At 37.5% G+C, this 15,595-nt stretch overlaps 1 protein-coding gene across 8 annotated transcripts in view; it reads right to left on the bottom strand.

The window, feature by feature from the left end:
- The window catches only part of Mpp6 (membrane palmitoylated protein 6), an 88,856-nt gene that overhangs the window by 32,949 nt on the left and 40,312 nt on the right, over nucleotides 1-15,595 (bottom strand). For all 8 annotated transcript variants that reach the window (XM_031381862.1, XM_031381864.1, XM_031381865.1 and 5 more), the window contains 2 exons: nucleotides 4,018-4,170; nucleotides 64-216 (listed from right to left, as the gene is read on the bottom strand). In XM_031381862.1, coding sequence (XP_031237722.1) covers nucleotides 64-216; nucleotides 4,018-4,170 — 306 coding nt within the window. The remainder of the gene's footprint in view (nucleotides 1-63; nucleotides 217-4,017; nucleotides 4,171-15,595) is intronic.

Genomic DNA, 15,595 nt, shown 5'->3' with positions numbered 1-15,595 from the left:
TATCAAGAGCAGCCTGGGTGCACCACAATTCAGATCTAAGACAGCAGTCACTTGTCTACTCACCAACGGCTCTCCAGCTTTTTTGTGAATACCAAGAATACGGATGGCATCTACTGGCAAGAACTGATTATTGAGAGAAGGAATATTCATTTCTGGGCTTGAAGGAGGCGAATCATAACACTTTGATGCCACAATATCATGGGCCTCCAGGAGCGACTGTAAGGAGTCAAAACAGCCTGTGGTTATTAGCTACTGATGGAACAAGTTGCTAAAAATAATTTATTAGTTCATTATCACTGTGGAGTACTAAAAGTTTCTAAGGACACATTATTAAATTCCCAACATGAATTATGTCAAATACATACATAATCTTTTTTTTAAAAGTAAAATGAGATCATTTTATTATCATAAACAATATCATATTCAGGTTTTCAGATTTGAAGAGACTGGTAGAATTTAGTCACATATTTTTAAAGTGTCATGTTCACTGGAAACCAAACCTGGGTTTCAAAATGTGGCAGAGGGAGGTGACAAATTTCCTATCAGCAGGGTCGGCATCCTATTTCGTCTTTACCACTAATCCCTATCTGTAAGGTACAAAAAAAATTTTAGTGATAAAGACTCTAATTTTTATTATGCTGATATATTAGTAATATGATAGATTTTGGACATGTACAAAAGGTATGCTAATACCTAAGAGAAAAGAAATATTAGCAACTTCCATCACTAGTAAGAATTTGCACATTACCAATTAAGGTTTCAGTCTATTAAAGATAAACTAAAGGAAGGAAAAAGGATCAGAAATGTTCCCGATATAATGTCCATTTTGCTTTCTATGTTTATTATGTGTATGCTATTATGGATGATTTTGAGGTAGTTGTCCAGGAATTTCATTTTTTTATAGTAAATATTTTAAAAATTCCTTATCCTAAAGGAGTTGAGTTTTAATTCACTACTTGCAATAACACTAAGTTAAGAAGTTTCTGAGTGCTGGGAGTGGTGGCGCACACCTTTAATCCCAGCACTTGGGAGGCAGAGGCAGGCGGATTTCTGAGTTCGAGGCCAGCCTGGTCTACAGAGTGAGTACCAGGACAGCCAGGGATACACAGAGAAACCCTGTCTCGAAAAACCAACAAAAAAAAAAAAAAAAAGAAGTTTCTGAGTATGCAGAATACAAGTTCAAACATAACGAATCAAAATAGAAGAGGATGGCAAGTGTCAAACATTCAAGAAACAAACAATCCGGGTTTCAGCTTAATTGGCAATTTCTGATAATTTCACAAAATCATTTACAAAGATACTATAAAAAGTGTTAGAAAGATGGCTGGTAAATAAAGTATTTGATCCCAAGCCTGAGCACTGTGTGAGATTTCCAGCATACACGTAAAAAATTGGTTAGAGTGGTGCGTGTCTGGGTCCTAGCTCTGAGAAGTTGGCACAAGAGGATATCTCTGGGTCTTACTGGCCAACTGGTGATAAACTGTCTCAAAAAAAAAAGACACAAAGAGAAGAAGGGAGAGCGGGAAGGAGAGAGGGAGGAAAGTAACTAAGGAAAACAGACATCAGTCTATGCCCATTAGACTTTGCATATATGAACACAGGTGAAACACACATCAAAAAACTCAAAAAGGAAAAGAACTTAGAAATCTCTATGAGAGGCTTTCCTATAAATGTTGAAAGCTACTCAAGGCTCTAACCTGGGCTTCTATTTTGAGGTAGACTTTTTGCTCCTGTGACTACATAAAACACTATTAATATAATTTTATCTCTCTGGTCAAGAATTTTCAGGAGATCTATATTTGTATACAAAAAGGCTGTTCACCCCTAGCTAAAGTAAGGATAATCTGAATGCCAGAAGGAGTAACTATTATAGAGAATTGAAACCCCACATTTAGAGAAAAATAAACAAACCAACCAACCCAGCTGCACAGAGTTATTTAGCAAAGAAAAGGACTAAAAAGCTCATTTGTTACCAATTGAAGATGATGTTTTAAACAACTTACTTTAAAAATTGGTAAAGACTAGTACTCATCATTTTGCTACCTTTTCCAGCAAGAAATGTTAGACAGAAGGCCAGCTGAAAACATACTCTGGGTTTACAGAACAATGCCAGCTCACATATATAAAATGAGACAATTTGGAAAATGTTATTTTGTAATCTCTAATGAAAATATTGATTTAGGCAAGGATTATTAATTTGTGTTTTTGTACAGCAGTAGTTCTCAACTTTCCTAATGCTGTGACCCTTTAATCCAGTTCCTCATGTTGTGGTGACCACAACCATAAAATTATTTTCATTGATACTCATAACTATAATTTTGTTAGTGTTATGAATCATAACATGAATACATGTCTTTTTTTTCCTTCCTGATGGTTGTAGAAGAAGCCTGAAAAGGTCATTAAACCTCTAAAGGAGTCAAGACCCAAAGGTTGAGAACCATTGACTTAGAGGTAACTAGTTGTGAGAAAATTAACACTAGTCTAATGTTGGCCTGTTATGGTGACACTTGCTTATAATGCTTGCACTCTGGCAGCTGAGGTAGGAGAGAAGAACGCTGAAAGAGGCCAGCTTGTGCTTTGTAACCAGATCTATCCCAACAAAGAAACAAGTGACATCCACAGCCCTAGAAGAAAGCATCTGTGTAAGAAAAAAATATCAATACACTAGATTACCTCCCAGTGGAGAGGATTTCAAAGAAAGGATAAGATGCCACAGCCTGTAATCAAGGTACCAATGTCAGTACCAATAGGTATGGAATCATGTATTCTACATCTTCTGATTCTCATTTTGCATCATCACTTAAGATGCATTCAAGTTCAAAGTACTGTGTTTGAGAACTGAATCATTAATCCTTTAATAAGAACTTCTAAAAGAACCAGATAAACCAGGAAGGGGGACACTAAGCCCCACGCTCAGGATGGCACTGGGGTCCCACATGGACTGTTAATACATATCTGTATGTATAGTATCCTTGCTCCGAGGTTTCCTAGCGCCCTCAAGATAAAAGTCAAATACTTCACACTGCCTTACATAAACTCAATTACTTAGTCTCTCATAAAATGGTAAAGCAAAAGAGTACTACTATCTAATTTTGAGGACAAAGACTGCAGAAAAACAGTGTCACTTTCTTCTTCTATGATGGCAAATCTCTTTCTGCTAAAATGCAATGTCTCTGTCACACAGTGAGTGAGCACACAGGGCTGGACGCACTTCTGGAGATTCTATTCACGTGTTACTTTCCTCCTCTTCTCTACTACCACACACTCATATTACAGGTTTAAAATAAAAACTCTCCATCCTCTCTATTCTGAAGTGAATTTTTCTTGGTGAAACTGCTTAACTCACTCACAGGTCAGTTGTTTTTTTGAATCTATAGAATGAAGTATGCTATGTAACAGTCCCTATCCCGAGACAAACTTTTCCTGTCATCTTTTCATCATGGGTATCACTGAATTCACCCTGATCCTGAAATAATTTTAAAATGTTCCATACTAGGCGAAAGGAGGAATGAGAAACAGTGATATCAATGAAGAAAAATGCCATCAGGAAGGTTCAGAGGGTAAAAGCTCCTGCCACAAACCCTGATGACGTGAATTCAATCTCAGGAATCCACATGGTAAAAGGAGAGAACAGACTCCAGGTATCTTTGACTTCCATATATCTGCCACGGTGCATGCCCCTCACCCAGTAACAAAAATAAAGCCAAACAAACCCAGGCAGTGGTAGTGACACTGTCACAGTGAGAACTTTCCCTAGGATGTGATCTGATGGTGAGTCAGAGTTAACTGATGACACAAAGGAAAAACCAAGGTTATTTCCTTCTGTGGCAACTACTGTGTATTTCTGTGCTGTACATACCCATGTATGTGTGTTTACATTCCTTTAACCTCAGGATACTAGAATACCTAAGCTAGAACTCATGGATCTCTACAACAGGCCCTAAATAGCACTGAATGACTTCAGTGTGGACATCAGCTTCTCAAGAACGCTGTGGGAAGTGGGCATGGACAGGTTACCTGGAAGTGAGGCTCCTTGAGTATCCCAATTAGTTCTGCAACATTTTCATCCACACTTATCAGAGGAGTGATATCTTCAAGAATTTCATTCACTAATTCCAAGTTATTGTCACTAACGGCTTCTAATTTTGAATCTTCAAGTCTCTCATGAGCCTGAAAAGACAAGAGGGGATTAAAGTAATATTGCTGATGTGTTTTATTCTAGCAGATATTACACTGGTTAATAATTTCTAGTTTCAAAAGATATTACTTAGAGGTGGTTAGTTGGGGTAAAATAAAAGTACTGGTTGCCAAACCTGACAATCTAAGTTTTATCACTGGGACCAATATAGCAAAAGTGAGCTGCCTCCTGAAAGGTGTCCTCTGACCTCCACACAAGCACTGGGGCATGTCTACAAGTATACACAAATATAAGAAAAAATTATTAGAGGTTTAATTTTCTTTTAGTATTTTAATCATAGGCAATAGATAGATTTTATGAAGTTGTCACATAAAACCTGACAACTTTGGTAGACTCTAAACATTGTGAAATACTCATTTTTATAATTACTGCTTTAAAAATGAATAGGACAGATGTAAAGATCATGTGATATCCTCTACTCATCAACTAGGTGTCTAATAGAGGCTTGGAACTCTGCATACTGTTATGTTTTATTAAAGCAAATTTCTAAGTATAAAAAAGAATAAAAATATAACCATTATGCATGTAAACATTTTTAAATGATTTAAAAGAGGAAGTAAATCAAGTATGTCTTGAATCCCCATCCTGCCATCCTGGGGAATGAAGCCAGTGCCTGTGCTAAAAAGAGGTCCCATCTTAAATACAAAATTTAGACATACAGGTGGACACACACACACACACACACACACACAAACAAAAAGCACCATATAGAAACTATAGCACCCTGAAGCTATTATTTTTCATGTTTAAGAATCTAAGCTAGGAATACAGCACAGTGGTAATATCCTTTCTTAATGCATACTAGGTTTAATACCTAGCAATGAAAAATTAAATAAAACATCAATTCAGATGAGGTAGTCTTGAGCAGGTCTGAGATCTCATACTTTGATTAGGAGGATAGCTCCCTCAATGTATGTACCTTGACAAAACAAAACAAAACAAAACAAAAAAGTCAAACCCACAGTCTTTTCTGTCTATGGTGCCCACACTATTTCTGACTCAGACATTTTAGAATACTGGTTCATAAGTAAAGCAGAATTCTAATTCAAACCCAGGAGGGCTGCACAGCCTCCATCCTTCACATTCTCTTCTGACAAAAAGTTGCTCACTAATTCTAAAGAAAGGGAAAGGATAATTACTAAGACTTAATTCATAAAACCACATAGGATGACAGATCACAATGATTTTGTTTTACAGTTTTTTCTTCACCATTGAGGGTTTTTTTTGAAGATTTATTTATTATTATAATTAAGTACACTGTAGCTGACTTCAGACACACGAGAAGAGGGCGTCAGATCTCATTACGGGTGGTTGTGAGCCACTATGTGGTTGCTGGGATTTGAACTCAGGACCTTCGGTAGAGCAGTTGGTGCTCTTACCCGCTGAGCCATCTTGCCAGCCCCCACACTGATGTTTTATAAACCATTTCTGTAAGTGCTGAATAGAAATCCAGTGTAATACTGCTGTGATGTTTTTCACGTTGTATGTATCACCAAGGGATCAGTGTTGATCCCTGAGAATCCAAACATTTGTAACTTGTAATTGATGATCATTTTGTTTATGTTATTTTTTTCAAGGTGATTTAGCAGAGTGATTTTTTTTCCCCAAGAGAGACAAGTAAGTCCCCCTTTCCTCTTTCTATGTTGCCCAGACTGACCTTGAACTCTGGGCTCAAGAAATCTTTCTGCCTTGGGATCGTGAGTAGTGGGGACACTTGTGTGAACCATCATACCCAGCAAAGTAAGCTCTTAAATGGAAGAGATTTTAAAGAAAGACTTCAAAAGAAAACATTTTTAAAGTTATCAAACACTGATAAAGTAGCAGAGTTGATTAACATGAGGCGGAGAGTCAAAAGACCTAATGTGATTAAATAAACAATTCTATCTGAATCTGGTTAAGAAAAAATTTACAAAGACTAGAAAATGCAATAATGTGCGACTGGGGACCTCTTCAGCTTTCTGAAGCTTAAGAACTTCTGCTGACTGCCGCTTTAAGGAGCATGTTCTAGCAGGACAGTTGGGCCATTTGTTCAGTACATCCCTTCCCATGGGTATCTGGGAGCCACGGCTTCAGAACTCCACCTCAGCCCCTTGACTTAAATGCTTTTCTTCTTAGAAGAGCTGTAAAGATTTCATTTCTCTAGGACACACATGACAGTGTTACTACATTCAGGCATCACGTCAACAGGTTTTAAGTGTTCACCTGTGTAACTCACATGATTAACATATCTAAGGCTGTGTGTAGACTGCTTCAATTCTGGCCTTCAGTACAGAAACAATTGCTGACTTGAATATTCATAACATATTTCCCTTCCTCTTTACTACAAATTAGGTGATGCTAAGTGGGAACATGATAAAATCTAAAGGTAGACAAGGGAGTGTCTCCAGGTGCGGGTGGAACTGGAAGACAACCGAAACATACCCAAAGGTTCCTTCATGTCACAGACTGGGTTTGTGGAAATAAAGACTCTCAGTATAAAGTGCGGAAATTCTCAAGAGTTTAGTAAAATTATGGCTAGTCACTTTAATATGGAGAAACAATTTCTAAAATATATTCAAGATCAGTTTCACAGCCAGGCATGGTGGCACATCTGTAATAGAAACACTTGGGAGGGGGAAGCAAGAGGATCAGGAGTCCAAGCCACTCTTAGCTATACAGTGAGTCTGACGTGAGCTGGAGACATGAGAGTCCATCAAACATTTTTAAAAGATCAATTTTATTTCTCTTAGAAGAGAAATACAGGTCTATTGTTATAACATAGAGTTATTAAAGTTCTGAGGCACTGTAAAAACTTGAGACCTTTAAATTACTTTAACATCAAAACTTACTCAGTAATTTTCACAAGCTAAGTGCCAATTTGAACTTAATTCATCAAACTAACAGGGTCACAGGAAACCTGGAAAACCAGTTAAGAGCAGGTGATAGTGGAGCACATCCCCATGGCCTGGTCTACACAGCAAATTCCAGGTAAGCAACAAGGGCCATAACAGCGTATAGACCCTGTATTTAAAAAGTCACATGTTTTATCAAATGAGTCTTTTCCTTTCAGAAAAGGGAGTACTGAAAGCCAGGAAACTTAAGATGCAGCTCACCTGTCACAAGCTGGAAAGCACATGCCATGGCCGATGCTGGAAAGGGCTGGATCTGACACAACTGTGGCCTAGCATTCTTAAAATGACTAGCCATAATGCCACTAAAACCCTTCCTTAAGAATTTCTGTATTTTTTTATATTGAGAGTCTTTATTTCCATAAACCCAGCCTGTGATATGAAGGAACTTTTGGGTCTGTTTGGGTTGTTCTATGGATCCTAGTCACCATGTACACCTTAGAAAAATGAGCTGAGAATTTCTTCTACAACTTCTGGCTGTCCTACAATTTAAGTACTGTCCTTAAATACTTGCAGATAGAATTTTTTAAAATATAATTACTACAAGTAATAGCATTAGTAAGGTACCACTGTTAGTGCCTGTGACCTTGCCTTTGCCATTAAAAAGCAAGGCTCGCCGGGCAGTGGTGGCGCACGCGCCTTTAATCCCAGCACTTGGGAGGCAGAGGCAGGCGGATTTCTGAGTTTGAGGCCAGCCTGGTCTACAGAGTGAGTACCAGGACAGCCAGGGCTATACAGAGAAACCCTGTCTCAAAAAACCAAAATAAATAAATAAATAAATAAATAAAAGCAAGGCTCATACATAAACTTTGATTTTATTTTCTTACAACAGGGCTAAGTATGTAGCCCATTCCTTTTAAATATTTTGTAGAAAAGGTACATAAATGGGAAATGAATTTAGCTGGGGTAAAAATTGTTTTTCTTTTATCTAAGGATCTAAACTCCCAAATACCAGACCAGTCTACCAAGACCCCAGAATAAGACCCTGAATGAGAACTGAAACAAGGCAGGCTGTTCCTATCCTGCTCTGCATGTGTGAGAGCAAACAACAAGAGCCTGGATCCAAACAAAGGAGGAGCACACTAGCTGGAATGGAAATCCCTAAGAGAAACACAGACTTTTCAGAAGGCATCTCGCTCTCCATATGGAGCTCAAATGTTATTAGGTAAGTTATACCACAGAACATCCCAGAACCACTGCTAAGGGAGCTGCAGAATTAGAGCCACACAGATGTCACTCTGTCAAGAGAAACAAGGTTTCTTTAAAAACTTTGGTATTCAGGGAAAAACACATAGGCATCTTATTATATTAGAATTGGAAATAACTTTCTACATATGACACAAGATCAAGGAGCTTCAAGTCACATGCAAAAATGTCTAATTTTATGTAACTAAATATTAAAGCATTTCTGATTAAGAATCAGCAATGTCAAGACACAAGCCTTTTACTGGTAAAAGGCTAATTTCTCTTTATATAAAGTCCTTTTACAAACTAACTGACCAACTAATTAAGAATATGAACAAAATAATTCACAGGAAGGGAAATTAAAATTTCTAAATAAATGAGAATATACACAACAACATGTAAAAGAGAAGTACAAACTAAAACATTACAGAAGTATCCCTTTTCTCCTCAGCATTCCTGGTGCTAGACCAAGCTAGTGAGCTCACAGGGAAAGGGCATTCTCAGACATCTTTCTAGTCAAAACACATGTGAGCAAATTTTAGGACTTAATCAACTCCTACAAAATTAAAGGACTTTTCTAAAAATTTGTCTTAAAGATATGTGAATATGTATGAGACACAGAAGGATTATGCACAATTTATAACAGAAAGGCCATATAAAAAAAATCTACCAGAAACCTGACCTAGAAGAATACTATGGTATATTCACACAGAGGAACATGACATTAACTTTATACAGAACACAGGTGTCTTGTGGTTGCAATATAGAATCATATACAACAAAGGCTCACAATTCTGTTCTATCTGTTAGTGAGACTAGATGCTGCCCACTGGGACCCAGCAAAGCAGTAGCACTCTTCCGTTCAGGGTACTGTACTGGGGTGTTCTAGTCAGTGCAGTAAAACAAGGAATGCAAGATATTCAGAATGGGGGGGGGGAAGAGCCAAAGCTATTTTTATTCACATATGTCATGGTCTCATATTTAGAAAATCCCAAGGGGGTATAATAAAAACTATTAAACCAACAACAAGTTTAATAAGGTTGCAGATTAGATCATTGTTTCTATATGCTAGGAAGGAAATCTGAAAATGAAATTTAAGAAAACATTCATAAAAGCACCAAAAATAAAACATTTGAATATACTTCAAAAAACACAGAAAACTTATAAATCTATAAAACATTGTTAAAAGAAACTAAAGGATTCAAATAAATGTAAATCAGATTACAAGTTTTACCATCATTAGATAGTGTATTAGTTATGGTTAACACTGCTGTGATGAAACACCATGACCAAAAGCAACTTGTAGAGTTAAGGAGTTGTTCTGAATACACACCCCAGTTGAAAAGGGAGGCAGAGTCTAAGGTGTACAGCTGAATTAAGGAGGCAGGGGTAGCTAATCTCAGTAGGAGCAGTCTCTGCAGGGGAGCAGTCTTTAGCTGGTAAACATCTTGAGATAAAGGTATAGTGGGCACTTTCTTCACACACTATCAATATCTCACTTGGATATTACACAAGTTTATAATCTTAGCACTCTATTGGGAGATGGGGAATAGAAACTAGAAATCTTTGTATGCTCATGGATCAGTTATCCTGGCATGTAAGAAAAGAAAACTGGATTTTAAAAGAGAGGGTATATATACCACAAGCCTAGTTCTATTCCCAGGACCCCCCATAAACCTCTTTGTTCAGGAATCACCTGTCCTGGTGTGGTGATCTACATCAGAACACACAAATATATGTGTTCATATATTTAAATGTTTGGTCCCCACTTGGAGGAACTGTTTTGGAAGGATTAGAGGAAGTACAGCCTTGTTGTAAGAAGTGCATCACTGTGGGTGAACTTTGAGGTTTCAAAAGTTCATCCCATTCCCAGTTAGCTCTCTCTCTGTCTTCTGTTTGAGGATCAGATATAAGCTCTCAGGCTGCTGCTCCAATCCCAATCTACTCTCTTCTGTAAGTTGTCTTGGTCATGGTATCTTTAAGGCAACAGAAAAGTAACTAAGAGACATGGGTAAGTCCTTCCTTCCCTTTCTCTGCCCTTCCCCCAACCTACCATCTCTGGCACCCTCCAAGCCCCACTCCATTACTGCCCAGGAACCTCCACTGTTGCTGAGGCACCTCTGCTGGGGAGACACTACCCCTTTTCTAATCTCCTGAACTTTCCTACCCCACCACTTGTAGCCATCTCTACACCCAGAGTCTTATTTCTAGATCTGTGGCCTTCACACTGCTTTCTTTGAGAGCCACCCTGACTGGAGAGACACTCCTTTCCTCTCCAATCCTTCCCTTCTGCCCACTGCCACCTGTGCAGTCACAGGCCTAGCTACAATCCTGTGCTTCGGGAGCCATCTTTCACTGGCCCAAATAAACAGCTCATCCAACAGCCTAACTTGGCATCTCCAACACTGACCCAATTTAAAGAGAGTGAGATTATCACATCAAACACATAACCAAAGAGAGAAGTCCACATTCCCAGGTCAAATAAAAAAAATAAAAACAAACAAACAAACAACAACAAAACACCAAGACAGAGTGTCTCTCATCAAAATTAGTCCTTTAACATCAAAATAAACAAACAACAAACCAGCAACATGATGACCACAATTAACAAACACATTTAAAAAATAACTTTATACATTATCTATAGGAAACTTAGCTTTAAAGACAAGGCACCACCTTAATGTGAACGGACAGAAAAAGTTATTCCAAACAAATGGAATCAGGAAGCAAGTAAGCACTGTCATCCTAATATCTGACAAAATAAGATTTCAAACTAAAACTAAGCAGGAGAAAAAAAGAAAAGGGTACTGAATCCTAATCAAAGGATGATTACTTAAAGAAAATACCACAATACCCAACATACATGCCATAAACTCTGGCATACCTGATTTCATAAAAAGCACAATAATGGAATTAAAGACACAGATTAACACAAACCCAATAATTCTAGGTCATTTCAACACCACACTTTCTCCAGGAGATAGGCCTTTGAATAAAAAATAAAGAGGAACCTTAGAATTAAATACCTTACATCAAATGTACCCAACAGCTATCTATAGGATGTTCCAAAGAATATATCTACTCAGAAGCACATGGAAGCTCTGAAAAAGACCATGTGCTGGGGCATAAAACAAGCCTTAACAAACACAGAAAAATGAAAATAATTCCACATTTCTTTATACCATTATGGAATAAAACTTAAAATTGACAGCAAACAAAATTCTAGTCAGTATATAAACTGATGGAGATGAAGTAACTCATTACTGAATGATGAATGGGTCCAAGAAGAAATCAAGAAAGAAATTCAAACCAAGCACAAACTCAGCATATTATAAGAAATAATAAAAATTAAATCAGAAATTAATGAAATAGAAAAACAGAAAACAAAAAAAATCAATTAATATAAGAGCTGATTCTTAGAGAAAATAATCATGATCAACAGAGACTTTTCCCCAAATAACCAAAACAAAGAAAGAAATGATCTACTTAACAAAGTCTGCAATTAATTACAATATTCATCTAAGACACACCCACACACACACACACACACACACACACACACACACATAATATTATATGGGGAATACTCTAAAAACTTGCACTCTATTAAGTTGAAGAATCTGCTTTTAAAAACTGGAATTTCTTGATTTATTCAAAATAGCAAAGTTAAAGCAGAGAGGCCAACAGACCTATAGCAGAACCTGTAACAAAGGATCATCTCAAAAGAAGCAGAAAGGCCTGTGCCAAAGTCCAAGGTGCTTTAAAGATAAAAAGTCCTAGAGAATAGGACTGGAGGAAACATGCCTCAGCATAATAAAATCTATATATGACAAACCAAAGCAAACATTATTCCCATGCCTTTTCAATACATAGTGCCTGAAGCAACAGCCAGGGCAAAAAGGTAAGAGAAAGAAATTAAAGGGCAACAAATATGAAAGTAAGAAGCCAAATTATCCTATTTGAATAAGAATGACACTATACATAATGAATCCGCAAAATTCCACCCGAAAACGTCTGGCAACAATTAACAATTTCAACAATATGGCAGGGTAAAAGTAAACTTATAAAAACCTGTAGCTTTTCTACACCAAAACCAAACACACTGAAGAGGATGTCATAGCCATGGATACACTCCCATTTACAATCTCAGCAAGACCAAAAATACCTAGGAATAAAGCTAACCAGGAAGGTTAATGGCCTCTATAATATAAACTTCACATCTCTGAAGAAAGACACTAGAAGATGGAAAGAAAACCCATGCTCATAGAATGGTAGAATTAATGCTGTGAAAAGAACCATTCTACCAAAAGTCATTAACAGATTCAATGCAATACTAAACACCTAAAACAGTCTTCACAGAAACAGGAAAAACAAAAAACAAAAAAACAAAACTTAACAAAAACTTGCATGGAGTCAGAAGATACCCCATCTAGTTAAAGTAATCCTGAGCAACAGGAATGCTGGAGGGATTGCTATTCTGGACTTTAAGATACAGTGTAGGGCTACAGCCATACAACTGCATGGTACTGGTACACAACATCCACGTAGAGCCCTGGGATAACATAGAGACCCAACATGAGTTCTCATCACTAAAGCCATCTGATATTTGACAATAAGGGCAAAACCCATGCAACAGGAAACAGGGAGCCTCTTTACCACATGCTGCCGGGGAAGCCAAGTGCCCACATGCTAAACAAAGAAAGAAGAACCCTATCTATCACCCCACAAAAAAATGAGATCCAAGACCTCAATCTGAAACCTGAAACACAAAATCCTAGAGGAAAACAGACAGTACCCTATAAAACAGAGGTGTAGGAAAGAACTTTCTGAACAGGTTTCCACTTGCCCAGGAGTAGAGGCCAACGATCAGCAACTGGGATCTCATTAAACTTAACAGTGCTAAGGAAACAATCAACTGAAGGAACAAGAAAACTCACAGGATGGGAGAAAATATTTGCCAGCTATACGTAGGAGAAAGAATTAATATTCAGAATATACAAACAACAGCAACAACCACCACCACCACCAAAGAATCAAGGAAACAAATAGCCCAATATAAATGGGCTAGGAATCTAAACAGAGTTCTCAACAGAAAAAATAAAAATGCCTAAGAAATATTTATATTCATTATCTTTAGCAATCAGGGAAATGCAAATTAAAACAACTTTGAGATTTCATCTCACTGCACTCAGAATGGTGAGAACAACAAGAGAGTTGACAACAAATCCTGAAAAGATTGTAAGAGTAACCGTCATTCACTCCTGGTAGAATTGCCAGTTGGTGCAGTCACTCTGGAAATCAGTATGCAGAAACCTCAAAAGACTAACGGAGTCTACCAGATTAGCCAACTCTAATACTCTAGCATCTGCCCAAAGGACTACTACTCCCAATACTTGCTTAGCCACGTTTATTGCTGCCCTACTCATAACATCTGGAAAAGGAAAACAACCTAAATGTCCTTCAACAGAGGAATGGCTAATGAAAATTTGGTACACACATATAATGGAATACTATTCAACACAAAGAAAAATAAAATCATAAAATTTGCTAGAAAAGATTATACTGAGTGAATTAACCTGTTAAGGGTTGGTCTTGTGCACTATATATTCAATAGTTGCTGATTTCTGTGTCCAGAGACCTGGTTACAGTCCAGGCACTGCCACTGTCTTGATTATTGAACCATCTCCTATATAAAGAATGCACTGCAATTATCTCTGACTAGTTAATAAAGAACTGATCAGCCTATGAGTGGGTAGAGAAGGCACGACTTCCGATCCCAGACAAAGAGAAGTAGAAGGACCACAAGAAAAGAGGTAGAGAGACCACATGAAGAGAGGACCATGAGGCAGAGGGTCCAGGAAGAGCATGATGAGCAGATGACCAAGAGATTCACCATGAGACTGTGATGAGACAGCACACATGGAGACACATGGAGCAGAGCAAGCCAGGGAAAGACTCAACTGAAGGTAAAAGACCTATTGCTAGGAAGTAGATAGCCTAGAGGGTTAGAGTAGATGGATATCTGCCCAGTCACAGTGCTTAAAGCTTGTTAATAAACTTAATTGGTCTCGTGTCAATTATTTGAGCACTAGAACGGGAACAGATAAGGTTTACATACTTAAATTATTGCCTACAGTAACCCAGACCCAGTAGGACAAATGCTGCATGCTCTTTCATATCTGTGGTTCTTAGCTCCAAACCCTTAGATGTGAATGTATAACATGCAGTAACCACAGGAATCAGGAATGTATAAAGTGAATAATCTTGACTTTTAAAAACTAAGACTGTTGGATGATGAGTTATTACTGTTTTGTCTGCTATAACCACTAATATGTTCTTAAGAATTTTAAAAGTAGGATAAGAGAGATGGCTCAGCTGTTAAGATAACTGTCTGCTTTTCCAGAAGACCTAGGTTCAATTCCTAGCATCCACATATCAGCTCACAAATGTCTCTAACTCTACTTCCAGGGGATCCAAAATCCTTGTCTGGTCTCCTTGGGCATGAGGTATGCATGTAATGCACAGACATACATGCAGACAAAGCACTCATACATATAAAATAAAATATATTTTAAAACAAAAGGAATTTTAAGCCTATGTTTGACAGGAATACAACTCTGTAGTTTTATAAAAATAACATAACACTAGTGTTTTCTTCCTTTCCCCTTTTCTGGAAGAAATTATGTAAAATTAGGATTACTTTTTTCATTAAGTGTTTGGTAGAATTTATGACAAAGGGATCTGGAATTTCTTTTGTACTATAGTTTTAATTTGAAAACTAAATAGAGCTACTTAAGTTCTATCTTATATGAGGCTTCTCTTTTAAGAAATAAGTTTCACTTAAGTTGTCATAGTCATTGTCACCAAATTGTTCACAATTAAAAAGAAATGTTTAGTTTACATGTAGGGGTATTTTTGCCTGCATGTATTTTGTCCAAGTCCTATATGTATCCCTCATGCTCAGGGGTGCCAGAAGAGAGCATCGATCTCCTGGAACTGGATTGTCAGAATGTTGTGAGCCACCATCTATATGCCCAGACTCAATCCCAGGTCTAGAAGAGCAGTTAGTGCTCTTAACAGTTGAGTCATCTTTCCAGCATTGGATCATAATCCTTGCCACAATGTCTGTGGCTTTGATGTGGTGTCCTCCCTTGCCACTCAGGCAGTAATTTGTATTTAGTTGGAGATATACTGACTTTATCAATATATCATCATACATTGTGTATTATTTTTCTTCATCTTTTTACACCACATTTTTATTGCCACTTCTGTATATTTTGCGTTACACTTGCTCACTTGGGTATTGCTATTCTCTAACACAGGC

Source organism: Mastomys coucha, unplaced genomic scaffold (genome assembly GCF_008632895.1).
Source record: "Mastomys coucha isolate ucsf_1 unplaced genomic scaffold, UCSF_Mcou_1 pScaffold20, whole genome shotgun sequence".
Taxonomy (NCBI): domain Eukaryota; kingdom Metazoa; phylum Chordata; class Mammalia; order Rodentia; family Muridae; genus Mastomys; species Mastomys coucha.
Note: the sequence above shows the minus strand (reverse complement) of the source record. Positions and strands in the feature narration are given on the sequence as shown.